A 22,442-nucleotide genomic window follows, 5' to 3' on the forward strand; every position below is an offset into this window, starting at 1 on the left:
CTGTTAGGGATGCTCCAGCAGGGAGAAGCCCTTGAATACTTCATCAATCCAAGCCACGAGCAGCTTCTCACGCTGGCCCGTGGCGCTGCTGCCACGGGGGAGTCCTGTGCACTGCAAAAGCTTCAGCAGCACTCCGGGCCTCACCTGGTCAGTGCCAGTAACAACGCCCGCCCCCTACCCCCTGACACACACACGACAGGTATCTCCAGTGCTTGCCAAGTGCCTCCCTCCAGGGACGGGGTGCAAACTTCAGAAAGTTTCATTTTTAGACCTTCCATCACGAATGGCCCACAAGCTATCACTGAAGCCCGGGATCACGTATCGCTGCCTCGTTACGCTTCACACAGAGCAAACGGTCCTTGATTGGGAACAAGGGATCCGGAACCCTGAGCTTGGGGGACTGCCCCTGCAGTGTGGGATCAAGAGTGAGTGTCACGTGCTGGGTCCCTCCGTGGAGACTGCGGACGCGGTGTCCAGAGTGAGAAGCCTTTTCTGCAAACTCTTGACAAAGATCGGGCTTGAGCATGGAGTGGTCGCCACAGCTCGAGTATAGTGTGTACGTGATTTGGGTCCTAATTAAGGGGGAGAAAAAACCCTGCCATCAACATCTGGCTCCAGGACTGTTGACAAGAGCTCCTCCGAGTCCCTCCAGCAACTGGAGCATCCTGGCTGCTCCCCGAGAGTGGGGTCCTGGGATGTGGCAGCAGTTGGGGGGTGGGTTCCAGGGATACAGGAGAGGGGCTCCTGGCACCAGGAAGCACCAGTGATGTCACGGTTAGTGAAAGACACGGCAAAGAGCAAATCGCCCTGAGGGCAATGAACACAAAACCGGGGTTTGTTTCCACTTATTCTGGGATGACATTTTAAACAGACTCTTCCTGGCTATTGACTCAAGAGGAATAAAAACATGTCCAAACAAAAACTTGTACAGGAAATATTCATAGACGTGCTGTGTGCAACAGGCAGGAAGCAGGGAACCTCAAACGGTCAATGGAGGGAGGGATAAACTATACTGTATCCACCCAGCGGAGTACATTCAGCCACAAGAGGGATGAAGCAGTGACCCTGCCACACGGACGCACCCTGGAGTGCGACACCACATGAAGGACGCCAGACACGCGGGACAGCTACTGCTGTGAGCTCACGTGTAGGACGAGCTCTGACTAGGCAGAAACGGGGCATAGCCCCAGCGACAGGAAGTAGGTTCAGGGTTGCTCAGCAGCTGAGAGGCAGCTGCGAAATGTATGGGGCTTCTCACTGGGGTGAGGAAAATGTTTGAAACCCACTGTGCCCACGGCTGTAAAGCTCTGGATACACTCAAACCAGTAAGGTGTACGCTGTGAAAGAGAATGGTGTGTGAACTATATCTCAATAAGACTGCTACGTTTTTTAAAATGCATACAAGCAAAACTAGTTGTCATCCAAAAAACATCCCTACAGGACTTCCCTGGTGGTACAGTGGATAGGAATGCAGGGGTCACAGGCTCAATCCCTGGTCAGGACTATCCCATGTGTCCCAGAGCACCTAAGCCTGGGAGCCACAGCTACTGAGCCTGCGCGCTGCAGCTACTGAAGCCCGCACGCCCTAGGGCCTGCGCTGCACAGAGACGCCACCACCGAGAAGCCCGCCCGCCGCAGCAGTCGTCCCTGCTCGCCACAACTGGAGAACACCCGCACCGCAGCAAAGACCCAGCACGGCAAAATAATTTTTTAAAAATCCCTACAACGTGCTCATCTGTGTTTCATGAATTAGCTTCACGGGGTGGGGTTAATCGAGCACGTGTGACTTCCCGCACGCAGCAAGGCTGATAGAGTAAGTGGTCCTCTATAGTCTCTGCTTCTTTACGCAAAGCGCAGGACAGCTGCTTTTAGGAGATCATTAAAAGTGGACACAAAACAGAAGTAGCTAAAAATGTGGCATAAACCTATTCTTATCTTCTCACTATTTCCTGGACTTGAAAAATCTTCTAAAAATAAAAACCTGAGCTAACCACTGACCTCTATGGCTTCAGAGAATTCCTAGGGGCAAGGAACTGACCGAATCAAGGGGGGAAAGTGAGACGGCCGTCGGGGGTCTCCCCACGCCTGAGCGGTGCGGTCCAGCAGTCAAGGACAACCACGCACGGGGGTCCCTGCGGCTCTGCAGCGGGCGTGTCTGATCACAGAGCTCCAGAGACTGCGACGGCGATTCTGTGAGCCACTCAACGGAAACCCCGTTGTGGTGTCATTGGTAATTCAGATTCAGGACCAACACCGAACGGGGTAAAGTGGACTGTTACTCAGACAGTGAAATGCTGAGGTGCCTCAGTGTGCGTCCTGAGGAGCAGAGAGCTCCAGGGGATGGCCAAGTGAGAAAACGAAAGACGCAGAGGGCGGTGTGGTGTTCAAAAGGGAAAAGTGCAGAATAAAGAAGTTCGAGACATGTGGGTTGGTTCCAACTGATAAGACAAAAGGCAACCAGATAAAAACCTTACTTTCATTCTTCATCCTATCAAAGTAGGACAACTTGGAGGCCGCATAGATGGCTCCCGGTGACTGCAGCGTGCCGACGACCGCGTCCATCAAGAGAATGTGGGTCAGCGCCTGCTGTACGTACTGGGGGTCCTGTGGGAGGCACAGTCATCTCAGCACAGCGTCTCTGAAATCATGGCCCGCTAAGACTCTGTCCCATTACACACAGCAATGCTTTTAAAAATGTGTGGTTTTCAAAGCCACCTGCAGAGTTTAAACTTGGATTTCATGTCACATACTTATGCTCTCTTAGTTGAGACAAATACTGGTTGTCTCCACCCCTTCCTCAAAATAGTTGGATTAATCCTCCCACTTACTAGCCTATGAAATTACCCAGCCCATAAAAGCTAACAACCGAAGAACTGATGCTCTTGAACTGTGGTGTTAGAGAAGACTCTTGAGAGTCCCTTGGACCACAAGGAGATGAAACCAGTCAATCCTCAAGGAAATCAATCCTGAATATTCATTGGAAGGACTGATGCTGAAGCTAACGTGCCAATACCTTGGTCACCCAATGTGAAGAGCCAGCTGGAAAAGACCCTGATGCTGGGAAAGATAGACGGTGGGAGGAGAAGGGCATAACAGAGGATGAGGTGATTGGATGGCATCATTTGACTCAACGCACATGAGTTTGAGCAAACTCCGGGAGACAGTGATGACAGGGAAGCCTGGTGTGCTGCGGTCCACGGGGCTGCAAAGAGTCAGACACAACTTGCCAACTGAACAACAACAACTCACTACCAACAAAGCGAGTGGAGGGGATGGAATTCCAGCTGAGCTACTTCAAATCCTGAAAGATGATGCTGTGAAAGTGCTGCACTCAGTATGCCAGCAAATATGGAAAACTCAGCAATGGCCACAGGACTGGAAAAGGTCAGTTTTCATTCCAATCCCAAAGAAAAGCAATACCAAAGAATGCTCAAACTACCACAAAATTGCACTCATTTCACATGCTAGCAAAGTAATGCTCAAAATTCTCTAAGGCAGGCTTCAACAGTACATGAACCGTGAACTTCCAGATGTTCAAGCTGGATTTAGAAAAGCCAGAGGAACCAGAGATCAAATTGCCAACATTTGTTGGATCATCAAAAAAGGAAGAGAGTTCCAGAAAAACATCTGCTTTATTGACTATGCCAAAGCCTTTGACTGTGTGGATCACAACAAACTGTGGAAAATTCTTAAAGAGATGGGAATACCAGACCACCTCACCTGCCTCTTGATCTGTATGCAGGTCAAGAAGCAACAGTTAGAACTGGACATGGAACAACAGACTGCTTCCAAATTGGCAAAGGAGTACATCAAGGCTGTGTATTGTCACCCTGCTTATTTAACTTATATGCAGAGTACATCATGAGAAATGCTGGGCTGGATGAAGCACAAGCTGGAATCAAGATTGCCAGGAGAAATATCAATAACCTCAGATATGCAGATGACACCACCCATATGGCAGAAAGCGAAGAACTAAAAAGCCTCTTGATGAAAGTGAAAGAAGAGAGTGAAAAAGTTGGTTTAAAACTCAACATTCAGAAAACTAAGATCATGGCATCTAGTCCTATCACTTCATGGGAAATAGATGGGCAAACAGTGGAAATGGTGACAGACTTTAATTTTGGGGGCTCCAAAATCACTGTAGATGGTGACTGCAGCTGTGAAATTGAGAGATACTTGCTCCTTGGTAGAAAAGTTATGACCCACCTAGACAGCATATTAAAAAGCAGAGACATTACTTTGCCAACAAAGATCCGTCTAGTCAAGGCTATGGTTTTTCCAGTGGTCATGTATGGATGTGAGAGTTGGACAATAAAGAAAAGTTGGACAATAAAGAAAGCAATTGATGCTTTTGAACTGTGGTGTTGGGGGAAATTCTTGAGAGTCCCTTGGACAACAAGGAGATCCAACCAGTCCATCCTAAAGGAAATCAGTCCTGAATATTCATTGGAACGACTGATGGGAAGCTCCAATACTGTGGCCACCTGATGCGAAGAAGTGACTCACTGGGAAAGACCCTGATGCTGGGAAAGATTGAAGGCAGGAGGAGAAAGGGACGACAGAGGATGAGATGGCTGGATGGCATTGCTGACTCGATGGACACGGGTTTGCGTAAACTCCGGGAGCTGGTGATGGACAGGGAGGCCCAGCGTGCTGCAGCTCCTGTGCGGCCATCCCGGGCGCCTGCAGCCGTGGTCCACTTTGTTGCTGTTGTTCGGTCGCTCAGTCTTGTCCACTCTTCGCGACCCCATGGGCTGCAGCCCACCAGCCTCCTCTGTCCATGGAATTTTCCAGGCAAGAATACTGCAGTGGGTTACCATTTCCTTCTCCAAGCTTCCCGGCCCAGGGATCAAACCCACATCTCCTGCATTGGCAGGCAGTTTTCACCATGGAGCTACCTGCGTTGTGCTAAATAACCAAGTGGGCGTAAAATCAGAGAGTCCAAAAGTCACAGAACATTGGAATCTTAGGACCTAGTCCTCCCTTTCCTATTTTAAACAGAAGCCTCCTTCCATTTCCTTGATCTCAGGCTCTTCCAGGGACAGAACGTCCATCACAGAGGGCAGCTCTTCCACCCCTGGACGTACGTTCCCCTCAAGTTTGCCCCTGGGTGGGCTGCCGCCCCGACCTGCGTCTCCCCGGTGACCAGTGAGCTGCAGCTCTCGAGAACCTTAGAAACTGCTCCCCATATGAGTTCCCAATTTGGACCCTTTGCTCACTCTGTTGTGGGTTTCCTGTCTCATCTTGCCATTCGGACAAGACAAACATTGCCCCTCATGTCTTACCTCTGTCCAGGGTACCCTTCGTGACTAGGAAATCTTAACTTGCTGCAATCAAAGCCATCAGTCTGGCCCAAAGTCAGTGAAGCTACAAAATCCCCTGGGATTTTAAACACAGCCCTGTGGAAAGGACCTAATACACCCCCACCCAGAACCCTGATCCCGGAAAGGGAAAGAGGTGAGAGTCGAGCTCACGCCTGCCAGAGTCCAGCCCCGACGCTGCCCTCCCGGGTGCCACCTGGAGCAGAGGAGGCGGAATGCAGAGGCCAAGCCCAGGTCCACACATACCGCCCCGCGGGCTGGCCCGTGTTTGCCCCCAGGGCCTCGCACCGAGTCACGCAGAGCACAGCCTCCTCAGCGCCTCTGACGAGACGCTGTGCCTGGGCCCTGTGCTAAGCATCACCGAGAGACGGGAGCCGCGGGTGAGAACGGACCTTGTGGTCGTCGGCCAGCTTCCTCCCGGCCCACATCTCCTTCACCATCAGGTGCCAGAGGTCACACTCCGTCTTTAGGTTAGCTTCAAAGACTTCTTTCTTGGACGTCGTTTTGATTTTTAAAGTGGGAATTCTCAGGAGCAGAAAAGTGGCCATGGTGCTTCTGACATCCTGCAGAGGCAGCGAGAGAGGAGGGAAAGTGAAATGACGGCCTGGGGTGAACAGCAGCTGCGAGTGGGGCGGGCCCACGGCTGGCGGCCCTAGGCCTGGCCTCACCTCTATGTTCCTGAAGGTGGAGATCTCCACGTAGCCTGGCCGCCCCTCCGTGAGAAGGAACAGGCGCTTCTGGGTCATGGCGATCTTGCCCACCCCGCGATTTGTCTTGACGGAGCGCGACAGCTTGTACACACACTCACTTTTGTCCAGCTGCTCCATCACCGACAAAGGCAGGCTGACCTCCTGCGCCTCTGCTTCTGCCTCCTTCCAGCAGTTGTAGAAATCTTTGAATGTTTCTGGGTCAATCTGTTTCTCGTGTCCTTAGTTTCATAAAGATAAAAAGAGGTTCTTAAAGCCACGCACACCAGGACGCTGCGCATTACCCACAGGAGGCAGCAGGTGGCGCAAGCACCCAAGTCTACCTGAACGGGACCCACCTGGGAAAGAGTCCCCGTCTCACCCAGTTCCCCGGGTGGGCACCTGATCTGGGCTGAGTCTGTCTGTCCTCCTAGCCCCTACCTAGGCAGGCAGTCTCAGTGCCTCCCGGGGCGCCGGGTGGGGACCCTGGGACAAGGATAGAGTGCTGTGTCACCTCTGGAACTGGTGGGCAGCCATCCTGGGGCCAGTCCGAGGGTGTAGCTGGCACTACAGATCCTCGGACCCTCCCGCAGTGCTGGATCAAGCCTGGCCTGAAGCCTTGATCTTTATCTCCGTACTCTAGTTACATGAACAAATGCATCATTATTTCTAAGCATGATGATCTTAATTGATTCAGTAACCTTCCCAAACGTCCAGTATTCAGGGGCTCTAGAGCTGGAGAAAGACCCAAGTCCAAACTCCAGCTTCACTGATATTCCGCAGTGTGATCACAGGCAAGATACGGAGCGAACCTGCTTCCCTATCTATAACACGGAGCTGGGACCACCCCCAGCTCCCACTCAGCTGCTGCGAAAAATGGCTCGTCTGAATCCTGACGCTTCCCCGTGTCTGGCTCCTGTGGCTCTATTCCGTGTCGTGGACCCGTCTGCCCTCCATCCTTAGCGGGCCCCTCACACCCTGCACAGGGAGTGCCTCCCAGCAGGCCTGCTTCACTTCATTCCCAGGGTGAGGCTCCCCGTGTTCATGAGGCCGACTCCTCCAAGGTCAGGCCCCTCCTCCGGTCACGCTCTAGCCTCCCAGCACAGTGACAACGTGCGGTAACATGCCTCTGTACACACTGGTCTGCAGTGCCCAGACCAGAAAACTCCTACCCATCCTTCAAAACCCAGATACAGGGCCCATGGGCAGCCTTCCTGGACAAGGCGGTCATCCTGGCTGGACACCCCCCGAGCTGGCATGCTCTTTCCTCACAGCATCTAATAACACTTCCTGTGCTCTACCCTCCACACAGGCCCAACCACCGTGGGACCCTGTCACAGGGAGTCTGAGGCCTGGAAGAAAAAGCCCTGCTGGCTGGTGGGCAGGTGCCAGGCAGATGGCCCCACCAACGCTGTGCTGCTCTATGTGTTCGTGGGTCTGTATGATCCGCTGGGCTCCTGCTCCTCATGCAGGAACCTTCCCATCCCAGCCATGGGTCCCCATGTCAGAGGGAGGGATCATCACACCGTGAGTAGGTCCCCCAGGACCGATGTCACCAAGCTTCCCCAGACCCTCCACCTCTCTCGGCCAGCTGCTGGGTCCGTCAGCAGGTAAAGCCCCCACCCATGAGGCTTTCTGGAAGGCAAAGGTGGCTCAGACAGTAAAGAATCCACCTTCAGTGTAGGAGACCCAGGTTTGATCCCTGGGTCGGGAAGATCCCCTGGAGGAGGGCATGGCAACCCACTCCAGCATTCTGGCCTGGAGAATCCCATAGACAAAGGAGCCTGGCGGGCTCCACAACTGAGTGACCCCCACACACACGAGGCTCTCCCTGGCTGGCAGGGTGCCCCCGGCCGCGGGCATCCTCCTACCTACAGTCAGCGCCTCGAACAGCCGGTGTATGATGACGGTGTCCTTCACGATGCCCGACTCCTGCACCCTCTTCACGAAATCGTCCAGCTGCATGTGCTTCTTGGGCAGCTCGAAGTTCTTGACGCGGTCGTCGGCCTTGGGGACGTCTGCGGGCCTGTCCATGACCTCGCTGATGAGCCGGCGCAGCTCAGGCATGCGCTCAGCCTGCGTGCGCTCGGGTGCCGACAGGGACTCCACGGTCGTCTGGACGAGGTCGGTGGGGAAGACACGCACATCGGTCTTGTACAGGCTCTGGAAGTCCAGCAGAGCATCCAGCAGCTGGCCCTGCATCAGCTGCACCAGCCCCCTCAGGTAGAAGTACCTGGCCAGCAGCACCGAGTTCTCGGGGGCCAGCGAGCCCATGGCTTTACTCAGCTGGGCCACGCAGTCCGCGTAGAATGCCTGCACGCACTGGGCCACCAGCGGGAAGTGGATTTCTGGGATCTTGAAGGTGTGCGTCGACTTGGGGGGCACGTCCAGAACTGGGGGTGAAGGGGAAGTGAGTGGTAAGCGCAGACCTTAGAGGCAACGCGCCTTCCCGCCCCAGCACTCTGCGGTTTCTGGGCCCTGGGTACAGCATGGAGCAGGAACCAGGTATATCTTCCAGGAAGTTCCACGAACCCCGTGCTGAGGGGGGCCCCAGCGGCCTCCCGTGGCACCCTGAGAGTACGGCATTATTTTATTTGCTAAAACTGCTGATGGCTAAATTGAAACACGTGATGCTGAGTCTTCACTGGAGGATTAAGCTAATGACCTAGGCTGAGCCGTAGCTGCCGGGCAGGCAGGCCCTGTTAAGCAGCCGCTTCTTTTACCTCAGCAGCAGCTCCGTGCGTGGGTGCTGTTGCCACGCTCATCTCACAGGTGCGGGGGCCGAGGTTTCCACTGGTCCCCCGCACCAGCCGCTGCACGTCACGCCTAACCAGCTGTGTGTCACACCAGTGCCTTCCACAACCTCACCCCCAGGGCTCCCAGGCAGCGCCAGTGGACAAGGCCAGGCCACAGGACGTAGCTCACCCCAAGGAGGTGGGGTCTCAGTGACAAAGCCTGGAGGATGGTGGAGGAGCCTGGGGGAGGGGCAGAGGGAGCGGAACATCTGCCTACAGCGCGCGGGCCCAGTGCAGAGCGCGGAGCCCCACGATGCTCTACGAGAGAGGGCGTGCAGGCCCTGAGAGGCAGAGCAACCTGCCCAGGGTCACACAGCCGGCAGCAGCTGCACGGGGGACTCAGACCCACCAGGGCCCTCCAGAAGCTTGGTCGTTTGCACACACAGCCCCTCCTGGCATCGAGGACATGCTCCTCCCTCAGCCTCTGGCTCTCGGCAATGCACAGGAGACGCCGGCTGGTACCTGGTGCCTCCACCCACAGCACCGTCTCCCCACCACTTCTCCATCCACTGAGGATAGGCAGAGACCCCTCCCTGGGGCTGCGAGGAGAAGCCCCAAGCACCCACAAGCAGCATCACACGTGACCGGCTTCGCTGCGGCTCACATGGGAAGGACACGTGGGCTCACACACGTCCAAACGGGTTTTACAGCAACTGACCAGCAAGGGGACCCTAAGCAGATGCTCTGCACGTGGGTGGGGATGCAGCCGCTGCCTCCCACGGCACGCCCCTCCCCCAGCGTCCACCTCCTGAGACCACAGCGCTGCTCCCCACCCCCACGGCACGGCCCTGCCCGTCACCACCCCGACCATGTCACCACACTGAACATCTCGACCAACCCCCACCGGTGTTACGCATTTCTATTGTCGGCCTTCCTCCCCGTCCATGGGGGCGGGGGCAATGGCTGCCTGTGTACCCCAACACCTAGGAAGGTCGGCAATCACTGGAGGCTTAATAGTCGCTGCACCTCGTTAGACACTGACACACGTAAACATGTGTCTCCTAGGCACATATGCATATACACGCACACCCACACATGTACGACAGACGTGAAAACCGTGAACAGCTGTGGTCTTCAGCAGTTGGGAACCAGGTGATGGAACACGCAGACAAGAAATCATTTTCTATAATGAACATAGTTTGCAAAATAAATATTCTAAAAATATTTCAAATAATCAAACTACTAGAACCTCCCCACTGCCCCCCCCCCCCCAAAAAAAAGCCCATTCCCTTCTCCTGGAATGAGCTGACTTCTTCCAGCAACTGGCGGCGTTAGAATCACGTGACTGGGAAAGGTCACGGAAGGGGCGTGGCCGGCCCACCTGTGTGGCCGCTCCCATACTCCGTGGTCTGGATCTTCCGAAGCGACGAGTTCCGGGGCGGCAGCTCAGGCACCGTGATGTCCTGCAGGTTGGGCATGCTGACCACCATGCGCCGGTGGACCGTGTGCGAGGCCGAGGACTTCCGGCTGGCCATCTTCTCGATCGTGGGTCTCCTTGGACTCAGGAGCATCCCGTTTATCCTGGATGGAAAATCCCAACATCTGACATGTACAATAATGATCCAAGAACAGGCTCAACTGGGCATTTTCCCAAGTGTGGTGACCAGTGTCCAGTATCCCCCTGTCAAGGGAGAAGTGGCGGGAGCTTGCCTGGCTCTCCCTTGTGTAGTGAAGGCTGAGTGCAGGCCACGCCCCCCAGGAGAGGTCTCACACACAGGATAAACGAGGGCCTCGTTAACAGTGATGCATGTTTGAGGAGTTCAGGAAAAGCAACACAGAGGAGGCAGGAAACGGCGAAGATGTAGGGAGAGCGTGAGAAGGAAGACAGGGAAAGAACAGCCCGAACGCAGACCCAGAGCTGCACTGTGGGCACTTCAGTGTCCCCACCCACCAGAAACAGGGCTGCATGGGAGCCAGGCCCGCCAGCCAGCTCCCTCACGTCGAAATGTCAGACTCCTCTGATTTGATTTATCGTTCATCCATCCAGAGACAGACCCCAAGGGAGCGGCGCATCCTTCAGAACCTAACATGCACACCTGTCCTCCTCGGACTGCGTGTGGAGGTCCATCTGGGCAAAGGCGTCCATCCTTCTGCTGAGCCGGGCCTTGAGGAAGGCGTGAAACATGTATGTATCCAGGACCTGGAAGAGACCCCGAGGGGCGGTCACTGCGCCTGCTCCACTGTCCTTCCCCGACCCACCGAGGCCTCTGGCCAGCACCTCTAGACCCAAGTTCCCAACACAGGCAGCTTTCTTAGTTCATCAGAATCTAAAGTAAGATCCTCCTCAATCCCTCACCAACCAACCTCAAAGAATCACTCTTTACGTTTGAAAAATCACAAAATATTCGAAAGCCCAAACCACCCTGCCCCCCAGGACAACAGCAGCTGAGTCATCAATTCTGGGATCTCCTGGGGATGGCAGCCTCCCCCACATGCCCACCTCACAGCCAGCCCACCCATCCACAGACTCACACAGAACCACCTCCCAGTCAGCTCCCAGGGAGAGCGGACATGGCCCAGCCCAGGGAAGGAGGCGGTGATGGGAAGGGCATGGAATTGTGCGGGCTGATAGGATGCGTCCAGATCCAGGCTGAGGAAGGGGCTACCGGGCCCGGGCCTTGGTCGCAACTCAGCACACTCTACACTTAAGGTGGGTGCACTGAGTTACACGTATATCACTCTAAAAAGCCAATTAAGAAAATAAGAGCTGGGCAAAGGATCAGCAGGACCCAGGCTCAAACTTCTAGAAAAGCTAAAACACAGAATACAGTACTAACAGATGATGGAAACCCTGATGTGAAAAGTATCTGAAGCACAGAAGAGTGCAAAGGATGGAGTATACACACGCACACACGCCCGTGCGCCTCTCACCTGTTTATAAAACTGCTGGTCCCCCAGAGCTCTTGTTTTGAGAAACTCTTCACTATTGAACACTCTGTGTTCATAATTCAAGTGGTTCTTCACTTCCCTGATGAAGAAAGACAGTCTAACTGTTGAAATGTTTTTGAACACATGAACAACACATTGCTGTTAGCAGAAAAACGATGGCAAGAAATACACAGTTTGAAAAGCCCTGTCTGCACAAGGATTATTGAGCCCCGAGGGTTTGGGTATAACCTGTGGTCAGGCTATCCTGCCACTTCAATATAGCTTTCTTCCAACTGGAATGAAGCTCTGGGGGCGGGCAGGAGGGAAGGGGTCTGTCTTGAGCCCCTTAGCTCCTTATTCAAAGGCAGAAGATGCGATCGTCCATAATTGTTCATTACTAATAAGACTGAGTTCAGGGTGGTGACACAGGAAGGGCAGACAGACCCTGGGTATTAGCCCAGCTTGGCTGCCAGCTGGACCCCCACCAGCCACCTCCAAATCTGCATTCCGTGGGGACTTGGCCACACGACGCCCCAGATCTCACGTGATAGCTACCAACAGAATCAATAACCGCACAGAACGTATACAGGACACAGCATGTTCAATGTTTTCCTTCTCCTGTGAGGACAGACATGACTTCATCTAGGGGAAGTCAACTTTTAGAATCATACTGTGCCTTTTTAATGAACTGAACTCAGCAAGCTTCCACGTTCATGCTCAGTTGTGTCCAACTGTGAACCCGTGAACTGTAGCCCACCGGGCTCCTCTGTCCATGGGGATTCTCCAGGCAACAACACTGGAGTGGGCTGCCGTTTCCTACTCCAGGGGATCTTCCCGACCCAGGGACTGAAGCCTTGCGTGTCCCTTACGTCTCCTGTGTTGGCAGGCAGGTTCTTTACCACTAGTGCCCCTGGGAAGTCACATTAAAAGAACAAAAGGAAGACGTTTCTACGACCACACAAATTATAGTGCCTTAAGCAGAGAGCTAATGCAACCCATCTATAATGTAACATCCCCTTTTTCCCTAATAGATTATTTGCTTTATGTAAGGAAAGACGGCTAAAAAATACAACCATTAAAATGTCGAATCACACAGTGTTGTCAAGTCGGCCAGCTCTGGTCTAAACCCTTCCCAGGCTGGGTCCGTCCAGATCAGAAGAATACCTGGAGCTGCCACCCTCCCTGCCACACGACCCGAGGGTGGGAGGAGGAGCAGGGGGTGAGGCAGGGGAGAGAGGCTGCAAGACAAAGCAGAGAAGAGAGAGTTGGAAGGAAAAAAAGGCTTGAAGGCTTTCCTACCGATAACTTCGCCACACAGTTAACGTGAATGTCGGCATGGATCTATCGGACCTCCCTTAAAGCACTGCACATCTAGGCCAGAACAACCACTGGACCCTGCTCTACATCCCAGGGCAGCAAACACGCTGCCCCGTCCGCTTGACCGACTGGGCTCAGAGCTGGGTCCCAGCAACACACAACGGACTCCGATGCTGGAGGTGACAGCAATGCAGGGAAAGAAGAAAAGCTTCTAACAGGGGCCAGTCCTGGGTGCTAACCAGCCTGGGCTCTCCTTCGGGTGGGCTGCAATCCCGAAACAATCCATTTGTCCCTCAACCCGGGGCCGACCGCCCAAAGTGGTCCTTTGCAGGAGAGAGGAGTGGGTGGGAAGGCCCCGGGCAGGGCCGACACACTCCCAGGGATCCTCCTGGGTGCAGGGGTCTCTCCCGCGTCAGTCCTGGATTTCAGTTCCTGAGCTCTGGGGCTGCAGCCGGCGTGGAACTGGGAGCAGGCTGGGGACCGGGTGACGACCTTGGAGGGGCTTTAAATACCTGAAGATGCTGACGAGCAGCTGCAGGGTCATCTGCTGGATCTGGCAGTTGAGCTGCTGCTGCCAGGCCCGCCTGGAGGCCCGGCCCTCGTTCACGTCTGTGCTGGCGCAGAGGTGAGCCAGGTCCAGCTCGTGGTGCAGCTGAAGGCTCTGGACCCTGGAAAGGAACAGAGGAACAGTGACCACAGCTCAGCCCACAGCACATGACCACAGCTCATGGGCAGGAGAGAGAATCCTCCAGGGAGAGCTCAACTGACCTTCCTAGGATGCTCGGAACACCTATCGATACCGGAGAGGGGATGTCATTAAAAACACATTCCGGTTGAGAGTCTATTCACGTCCCAACACAAACAGCTCATTAGCGCGGAACCCACAAAGGCCTTGTCTTTGGACAGGTGTTTTTGTCCAAGCTGAGTCATCCCGTCCCTCTTTTAAACACTCCCTCTTCCACAACGGCCGAAGGGTTCCCAGTGGGCCTGGGCGGGAAGGCCCTGCCCTGGAAGGTGCGGGGGCTCGAGGTGTGGCTACTCGTTCGGGGGCGGTTCTCGGGGATGGGGGCTCTCAGAGGTCTTCATCACACAGGACCCCCACCTCCCCAGCACCAGCCACGGCTGCACTTCTACACGAAACCCTGGACACCAAGGAGAGAGTCGGAGGCTTTAAATATGCAAATAAACCCACGTGACACGTGTCTAGAGATCCGGCGGGGCAAGGGGACACGGCAAACACACACTCTGCTCAAAGCGAGGAAGACAGCATGCACAGGGCGGCCAGGCACAGGGGCGTCTTCCCACCAAATACGGTGGGTGTGTGCTCACGCACCTGGCCCCCGAGAGGAGGCCCACGGCCATGGCTTGGATGACGGTCCCAGGGTCCTTCACAGACATGCCACCAACCACGCACAGGTTAGTTCACGTTTATAAACAGCCCCTCGTGGTGAGCCTGAGATGCCACATCCCACCTCTGGGGGTCTGACCAAGCAAGAACCCTGGGAATGTTCTAGAATTCTCACAGTAACACGTGGGCAGAGGCGAGATCTCATCTTATTGGATATGCTCCACCCAAGCAAACACTTGAGAAGCTTCGTCAAACGCTGGCCAAGATCAGTCCTCAAAAATCGGGGAATGCGGACTTTGCTTATCAGAAACCCAGACGGTGAGGAATGTGGGTTTCGCCTTCTGAGTTCATACAGGGAGACACTCCACCGGGCCACCTGGCCGGGCCCCGTGAGCACGACCCAGCAGCCACGCAGGCCTCCACACCCGCAGCCCAGGCTCTGGGTGCTGTAAGACTGTTTACGATGGGAGGACCACTGATAAAGGTGGCACTCCCATCGACTCTGCGGAGACCATCCAGGGAGAGGGAATAACCAATGCCAAGATGTGACAGGCTGAACGATTTGTTCCCCAAATTCCCATGTCGGAGTCCTGACCCCCAACACCTCACAGCGTGACTATGTTTGGAGTTGGGGCCTTCAAAGAGGCAATTAAGTTAAAATGAATAAATTAAAATTGAAAAAAAAAAAATAAATAAAAATTACCTGTAATAAAAAAAAAAAAAAACGAGGTCATGAGGCTGGACCTACTCCAATATGACGGGTGTCCTCATAAGGGGAGATTAAAACACGACGCCCCCAGGGGCATGACCACGTGAGGACACAGGGAGGAACTAGCCCTACTGGCTGACCTTGAACCTTGAACTTCCAGCCTCCAGGACTGGGAGGCAGTAGATATCTGTTCTTAGGAGGTGTTTGTTACAGCAGCCCCTGCTGACGGATACACAGTACAAGGCACAGATGAGAACAGCCAAGTTAGGGAGCCAGCGGAGGACCACCCGCTCCCTCCCCTGCTCTCAGGCCTCGGCTCTGCCTGTGTCTGACCTCCCAACAGCAGCCAAGATAAAGGGGGCCAGTGAGCACAGATGGGAGACGGCCAGTAGCAGCTGCCACGCTCACCCCTGCCCCTCGCCCTGCAAGGGTCCGCCCACGAGTTCCACACCCGGCCTGTCTGCGGTCCACACCTGGGCTGGAATACAAAAGCAGGATCTCTCCCACCACCACCTTATTAGGTTCCAAAGAGGGGAACGTCCCTCTGCAGGACCCCCCCGAGGGGGCCCGGCTCTGTCCTCGCCCGCCCTGGATCCACCTTCATCCTGGCATAAGTAGTGACCACACCTCCCCTCACTAGCCCCCGAAGACACTCGTGGGGGGGCCCCTCGCTGCCACGCCTCTCCCACCACGACAGAGGCCATGGGACCTGCGGAGCCTCACCAGTTATCACCTGCCCTCTTTGGGAAAAGCGTGTCAGGTCTGAGCTCAGCCAGTAAGGTTTAGTCACAGAGATGGCCACAACACAGTTATGGAAAAATAACAGCACTAAGAGAGAGCTCTGTGGGGGAGGAGGGGCGGGGGCAAAAGGGGAAGACAGCTGCCCGCCCAGGGAAGGGCAGGGGGTCACGGCCGTCAGGGTCCCCCAGCTGACAGTCCTCGGGGCGGGGGCCGTGTCGGCTTGCTCACTATACAATACTCTGCCCGACGCACTGGACACACATCTGGTGAGTGAATGGATGAAGGAATGAGGGAATGAAGGAGAAAGGACCTCAGAGACCATGAGTCCAGAAGGGGGCTGGGAGGTGTTCCGGGGCTGTGACTGTCCCCTGGTTCAGGGGCCACTCAGTGTTTAGACAGTATCAGAATAAAGACAACCAACTTTTATATTTAAGCATTCACAAATAATTTCTAAACTATTAAATACATTTTAAAAAAAAGTAAAAAAGTAAAAGTGTTAGTTGCTCAGTCGTGTCCGACTCTTTGCAACCCCTTAGACTGTAGCCTGCCAGGTTCCTCTGTCCATGGAATTCTCCAGGCAAGAATACTGGAATAGGAAGTCATTCCCTTCTCCAGGGGATCTTTCCCACCCAGGGATGGAACCCAGCATTGCAGGCAGATTCTTTACTGTTGAGACACCAGGGAAGCCCCATTAAATACATAAGCCATCTGTTAATACAAGGTTGGAAAAGATACTCAAACGTGGCAAGTACAAACCTGAGCAAGACCTTCCCAAACACAGACGATCTCTCCCCTTACCTCTGAATGAACGTCTGTGCGGCCAGGAGAGGGATGTCGGGAACGTCAACCTCTTCATCGTTGGAGTAGGTGATGTTCCCACTGTCGATGTTTATCAGAATTAAACCATCAGCTTCCTATAAAATAAGTTTGTAAAGATCAAAGGAAGAATCTGAATTTGTATACATCTTTGAAAACACAAAGCTACATTTTGCATTCACTAAGATCAAATCATCATTAATTAAATTATTGTATATTTAATATGCATACAAAGCCTTATATTGTCTGCTCCAAAATGCAATGCATACCATGAGCAGGTTAATAAGCTAAGGTGATTAAACATGCCTTGAGTCAAGATTCCAACACAGGAGGTCAGGCCTCCCCCCGCCCTGGTACAAACACTCTGGGGACCACTTCAGGGAGCCTGGAGAGGACATTCCAGAGCTCCAGCCAGAGCACCCTGACATTCAACACTCAGGGTGCCTGCTGGGCTGCCCAGCTAGCTCCCCAGCCCCAAGGACCACAGCACAGGTGGGCCCTGGGCTCAGGGAGCAACACACTCAAGCGTTCTTGAGACATGTGTGTGGCTTACTCGTGAAGTCTTATCTGTGACGGAACATACAAATATTGAGTCACACACCTAAGTTCGGCACTTCAACTGTCCCGGGAACACGCCGCCAAACTCTCCCTGGCTTTCCTGCCAGGCCGGCCTCTCAGCGCGTGTTCCGTGTCACATGGAGTATGCAGAAACACGTGCCCCAGAGCAGAGAACTACGCTGGAGGGGACAGGCTTCCTCAGGGTGAGAACACCCAGCTTTTACAAGGACCCTGTCCACATGCCCAGCACCATCAAGAAAACATCCAAACCCCAAAGGTGTTCAGTCAAGACCTGCTGCCTTGCCCTGACGCCTCCCGGGAAGGCAGCCGCTAGGAGGACTTCCTTCACGACTGCAGACCAGAGTCAAGTGCCTGTGCCTGCAAGCGTCCCTCCTGAAGGGACCTAACGAAGGCGGTTTTTCCCCTGACGACTAAAAAAAGAAACCCAGTTTTAACTCCAGAGCATTCCTATTTTTTCCTCATTTGCAAGAGTGACGTTTTTCCGTTCTTTCCAGGAGGTCTGAATGGCCTTTTCCCAGCGTGTTTGTCCCCGGTGAGTGAGTCACCGAGTCTGCCAAGAACACAGACATGCCGGCTCCGCCCCCAGGAGGGGCACTGGGCTCAGCTGCGCTGTGCTGCGACCGCCAGGAAGACCCGGACGACCTCCGAGGACAGAGCGGGGCGCGCGGCAACCCACTCCTCTCGGGTTCTGCGCACACTGAGACATTTTTGAAATAGCAAACACAACACTGTAAATCAACTACATGTTAATTAAAATTAAAATGAAACAGTTACATGAGAACCCACCCTGGACCAACTACCAGTAAGCACAAGAAAAAGACCTCCACGACGCCAGTCATCCAAACCGGCCAGCAGGAGGCTGAAGCAGAAAGGCCGGTGACACGCGCTGGGGGAGGCAGGAAGCCGGAGCCCTCCCCGTGCTGGAGGGACAGTGGGCCGGGTAGCTGCGGAGGGCAACAGCCTGGACATCTCTCCAGTGGCGAAACAGTCCTAGCACTGGGCCCTGCGATTTCGCCCCCAGCTGTGTACCAAGGTAAACAAATGAACGCATGTCCACACGAAGACCTGTACGTGTGTTCACAGCCGCGCCGTTCACAACAGTCAAAGCATAGAAACATCCGCAAACGTCCTCAACTCATGAATGGATAAACAACTGTGGTCTCCTCATTCAGGGCAACCCTACTGGGCAATAAAAATAAAGCGCTGCTACATGGATGAGCCTCAAAAACACACCACTAAGTTAAAGCAGCACAGAGCAGGCAGCGGTGGCCAGGGTCTGGGGGGTACGGTTGTGGTGGGGTGGCTGCTGACACAGGCAGGGTTTCTCTGTGGGCTGACCGAAAAGTCTAAAATTAGTCACCACAGCTCCACCAAGTTACTAAAAGCCATTGAGTTGTACATTTTAGTCCAGGAAACTCTGAGGTATGTAAATAGTATCTGAAAAGAAAACCATTTTAAGAAAACCCAATCTGCTCTTACTGGTGGCGATGTCCACGGCCTGAGCTCCAGTTTGAAATGCATCCCGTTGGCACAGCAGCAAAAACAGCTGCTCTTATGAAGCACCTACTGTGTGCCCCGATGCGGCCTGACGCTGCAGCCAGCAGCGTCCCATCAGGACCCAGGTCTGCCCCCGAGCGAGTAAATGCCACTGGATTCAGCAAGGCCCACAGACCCCTCGGACACCAAGCATGCACCTTCATTCATCTAGGAAGTAAGTTCACAGTACTAATGAACAGCAGAGGCTTAATCAATAAAAGTGAAAATGGAAAATACGGAACAGCATCATGGTGGCTTCCATCCACCAAGTCCAGTACCCTGCCAGGAGGGACAGGGGACATTCCTGAGCCAGAACCCTGCCAGGAGGAACGGGAGATATTCCTGAGCCAGAACCCTGCCAGGAGGAATAGGGGACATTCCTGAGCCAGAAACCTGTCAGGAGGAATGGGAGATATTCCTGAGCCAGAACCCTGGCCATGACGGGGGGGATATTCCTGAGCCAGAACCCTGCCAGGAGGCTGCAGCCGTGCCCACTTCACAGATGAGGAGACTGAGGCTTAGCAAAGGCCAGTAAGCCACTCAGGGTCGCATAACTAGTACGCAGCAGAGGTGACCTCGACTCTGACGCCTGCCCTCACCTCCCTGCAAACCTGAGACACGGTGTCAGGTGTGACGCTCAGAGCGCGGGCCCTGAGCACACCCCGAGGACAAAGAGGGCACGCCGGTGCCCTGTGCTGGAGCTGCCCCAGTCCTCTGTGCCCGCCCTCGCCGCCCAGCAGCTCCCCACGCGTCCTCTCAAAGTCGCGTGACCCAGCGCTCTGAATCCAGCAGCAGGTGCTCACCTTGCTGACCTCCTCAAAGTGGTCGAGGTGGCAGCCCATGAGGAAGGAGGTCGGCGCCATGAGGAAGTCCAGCATCTGTCCAGACAGGATGGGCACAAAGGTGTGCTGCCACTGCAGCGGGTGCAGGTAGGCCATGAAGCACTCGGCCACAAGCGTCAGCAGAGCCCAGCTGGACGAGAAGAAGACGACGCGCTGCTCCGTCAGGAGGCAGCTGAGGATCTGGGGGGCAGGCGGGGGACAGCACAAGCCTGAAGCGTCGTGAGGGTGCCACCCAGGGAGGCCGGACGCAGGGCAGCTCCCCGCTGGCTCCCCCGATCCGTTGGCCAGAACCCAGACCACCCTGACCCCAACAGTGTGCTCTGCGGTGAAAGTTGGTTTTAAGCAAAAAAAGGCAGAACCTCTCTTTGACGTCCCGTTAGGTCAGTTAGCATGAGGTGCTCACAGGTGTGGAGGGCGCATACCTGTAGCACCTTCTCAGGTCTGAAGCACAGCAAGGGCAGGTGAAGGTCCAGGTCGATGAGGGGGCTTTCGGGATCCACTCTCGAGGGAAACACGATCTGTAGTGGTTTCATGTTAAATATCTGCAACAACCAGTTTCCATCATTGGCTCAGGGAGCTGCTTCCAGCAGAGGCCGAAAGGCACTGAAATTCACCATTTGGGCTCAGAAAGCATCTGAGTTAGAAGACACTTTTGAAGACTCATGTTGTCACCTCCAATGTCACAGAAATAAAACCATCTAGAGATAAACAGAACTCCCAGGAACGTTTCATGACAAATTGAGGACCTAACATCTTTTGGGAATACCAGACCAACCACCTGACCTGCCTCCTGAGAAATCTGTATGCAGGTCAAGAAGCAACAGTTAGAACTGGACATGGAACAACAGACTGGTTCCAAATAGGAAAAAGAGTACGTCAAGGCTGTATATTGTCACCCTGCTTATTTAACTTATACGCAGAGTGCGTCATGAGAAACACTGGGCTGGAAGAAGCACAAGCTGGAATCAAGATTGCCAGGAGAAATATCAATAACCTCAGATATGCAGATGACACCACCCTTATGGCAGAAAGTGAAGGACTGAAGTGTTGGGACCAGCCCAACAATGAATCGACCTGAGGGAGCGGTGCCACAGAAGAATAAGGAAAACAAGACTCAGAAATAAGGTGGGGATCAGGGGGCTGATGCCCCTCGCAGGCAAAAGCCCAGATCCTAATACTTGCGTGCTTTTTATTGCTAACATCTACTTCCTTGTAGGTGCTCTAGAGATATCTGTTTTTTACAATCTCAGATCGGGAATAAAGACATACAACGTACAGTCCTCAATATCAAACCTTCAGGCCTTTCATGACTCTGTTTAGCCCCTCAGCTACTGACAACCTTTCTCAGCAACTCCCTCAAGGCTCCAGTAAGGAGAAGAGTCACTAACGGTTTTCCATCAGTCGCATCAGTAATTCAACATCTCGTTTTCAAGATGTTTTTCTACGATGTACTTTTTATTGCTCCCAGCCCTTTGCTTGGGCGCTATGAGAAAGTAGTTCTTATTTTTCAAAGAAGCCCTGTTAATTACAGCACAGGCCTATGCATAGCATATTCCCTACACTAAAGAGCCTCTTGATGAAAGTGAAAGAGAAGAGTGAAAAGTTGACTTAAAACTCAATATTCAGGGACTCCCCTGGTGGTCCAGTGGCTAAGACTCTGAGCTCTCAATGCTGAGGCCCTTGGTTTGATCCCTGGTGGGGGAACTAGATCCCACATGCCACAAAAGACCCTGTGCAGCCAAAAAAAAACAACAAAACTCAACATTCAGAAAACTAAGATCATGGCATCTGGTCCCATCATTTCATGGCAAATAGATGGGGAAACAGTGGAAACAGTGACAGACTTTATTTTTTGGAGCTCCAAAATCACTGCAGCCACAAAATTGAGAGACAATTGCTCCATGGAAGAAAATCTATGACCAACCTAGACAGCATATTAAAAAGCAGAGACATTACTTTGCCAACAAAGGTCTGTCTAGTCAAAGCTGTGGTTTTTCCAATAGTCATGTATGGGGGTGAGAGATGGACTATAAAGAAAGCTGAGTGCAGAAGAATTGATGCTTTTGAACTGTGGTATTGAAGAAGACTCTTCAGAGCCCCTTGGACTGCAGGGAGATCCAACCAGTCCATTCTAAAGGAAATCAGTCCTGAACATTCACTGGAAGGACTGATGCCGAAGCTGAAACTCCAACACTTTGGCTACCTGATGTGAAGAACTGACTCATTCGAAAAGACCCTGTTGCTGGGAAAGATTGAAGGTGGGAGGGGAAGGGGATGACAGAGGATGAGATGGTTGGATGGCATCACCAACTCAATGGACATGAGTTTGAGGAAGCTCCAGAGTTGGTGATGGACAGGGAGGCCTGGCGTGATGCAGTCCATGGGGTCCAAAGAGTTAGACACAACTGAGCGACTGAATTGAACTGAATGTCTTTCTCACCCAGACTCCCTTAAACTCTTTAAACAGCAAATTGTTCATTGACAAAACAAAGATAAACTGCCTCCCAAATATCCAGTTTGATTAGCACAAATTCTTAATCGAGCATGTTCAAACCAATCTTAACCAGTATACATTATTTGTGGTTACTACTTACTATATATTTGCTTATATTTGCAATTTAACAAAGTTCCTTGCAAGCGTGCTAAGTCACTTTAGTCATGCCCGACTCTGCAACCCCATGGACTACAGCCCACCAGGCTCCTCTGTCCGTGGGATTTCCCAGGTAAGAATACTGGAGTGTGTTGCCAAGTTCTCCTCCAGGGGGTCTTTCTAACCCAGGGATTCAACCTGAGTCTCCCATGGCTCCTGCACCACAGGTGGGTTCTTTACCACCGAGCCACCGGGGACTCCCCAGAGCTCCTTAAAGATACAGAATTCAAAAAA

The 22,442-nt window shown here is 53.5% G+C and overlaps 1 protein-coding gene across 3 annotated transcripts in view; it reads right to left on the reverse strand.

Moving 5' to 3' along the window:
- The window catches only part of DENND3 (DENN domain containing 3), a 50,514-nt gene that overhangs the window by 14,524 nt on the left and 13,548 nt on the right, over positions 1-22,442 (reverse strand). For 2 of the 3 annotated variants that reach the window (XM_061438462.1, XM_061438461.1), the window contains exons 6-16: positions 19,981-20,100; positions 19,520-19,738; positions 16,584-16,699; positions 13,500-13,655; positions 11,674-11,770; positions 10,839-10,942; positions 10,124-10,323; positions 7,879-8,400; positions 5,990-6,249; positions 5,714-5,884; positions 2,475-2,604 (exon numbers count right to left, since the gene is read on the reverse strand). In XM_061438462.1, coding sequence (XP_061294446.1) covers positions 2,475-2,604; positions 5,714-5,884; positions 5,990-6,249; positions 7,879-8,400; positions 10,124-10,323; positions 10,839-10,942; positions 11,674-11,770; positions 13,500-13,655; positions 16,584-16,699; positions 19,520-19,738; positions 19,981-20,100 — 2,095 coding nt within the window. The remainder of the gene's footprint in view (positions 1-2,474; positions 2,605-5,713; positions 5,885-5,989; positions 6,250-7,878; positions 8,401-10,123; positions 10,324-10,838; positions 10,943-11,673; positions 11,771-13,499; positions 13,656-16,583; positions 16,700-19,519; positions 19,739-19,980; positions 20,101-22,442) is intronic. The other variant, XM_061438463.1, reaches the window with a different exon arrangement.

Source organism: Bos javanicus, chromosome 14, assembly GCF_032452875.1.
Source record: "Bos javanicus breed banteng chromosome 14, ARS-OSU_banteng_1.0, whole genome shotgun sequence".
Lineage (NCBI taxonomy): Eukaryota > Metazoa > Chordata > Mammalia > Artiodactyla > Bovidae > Bos > Bos javanicus.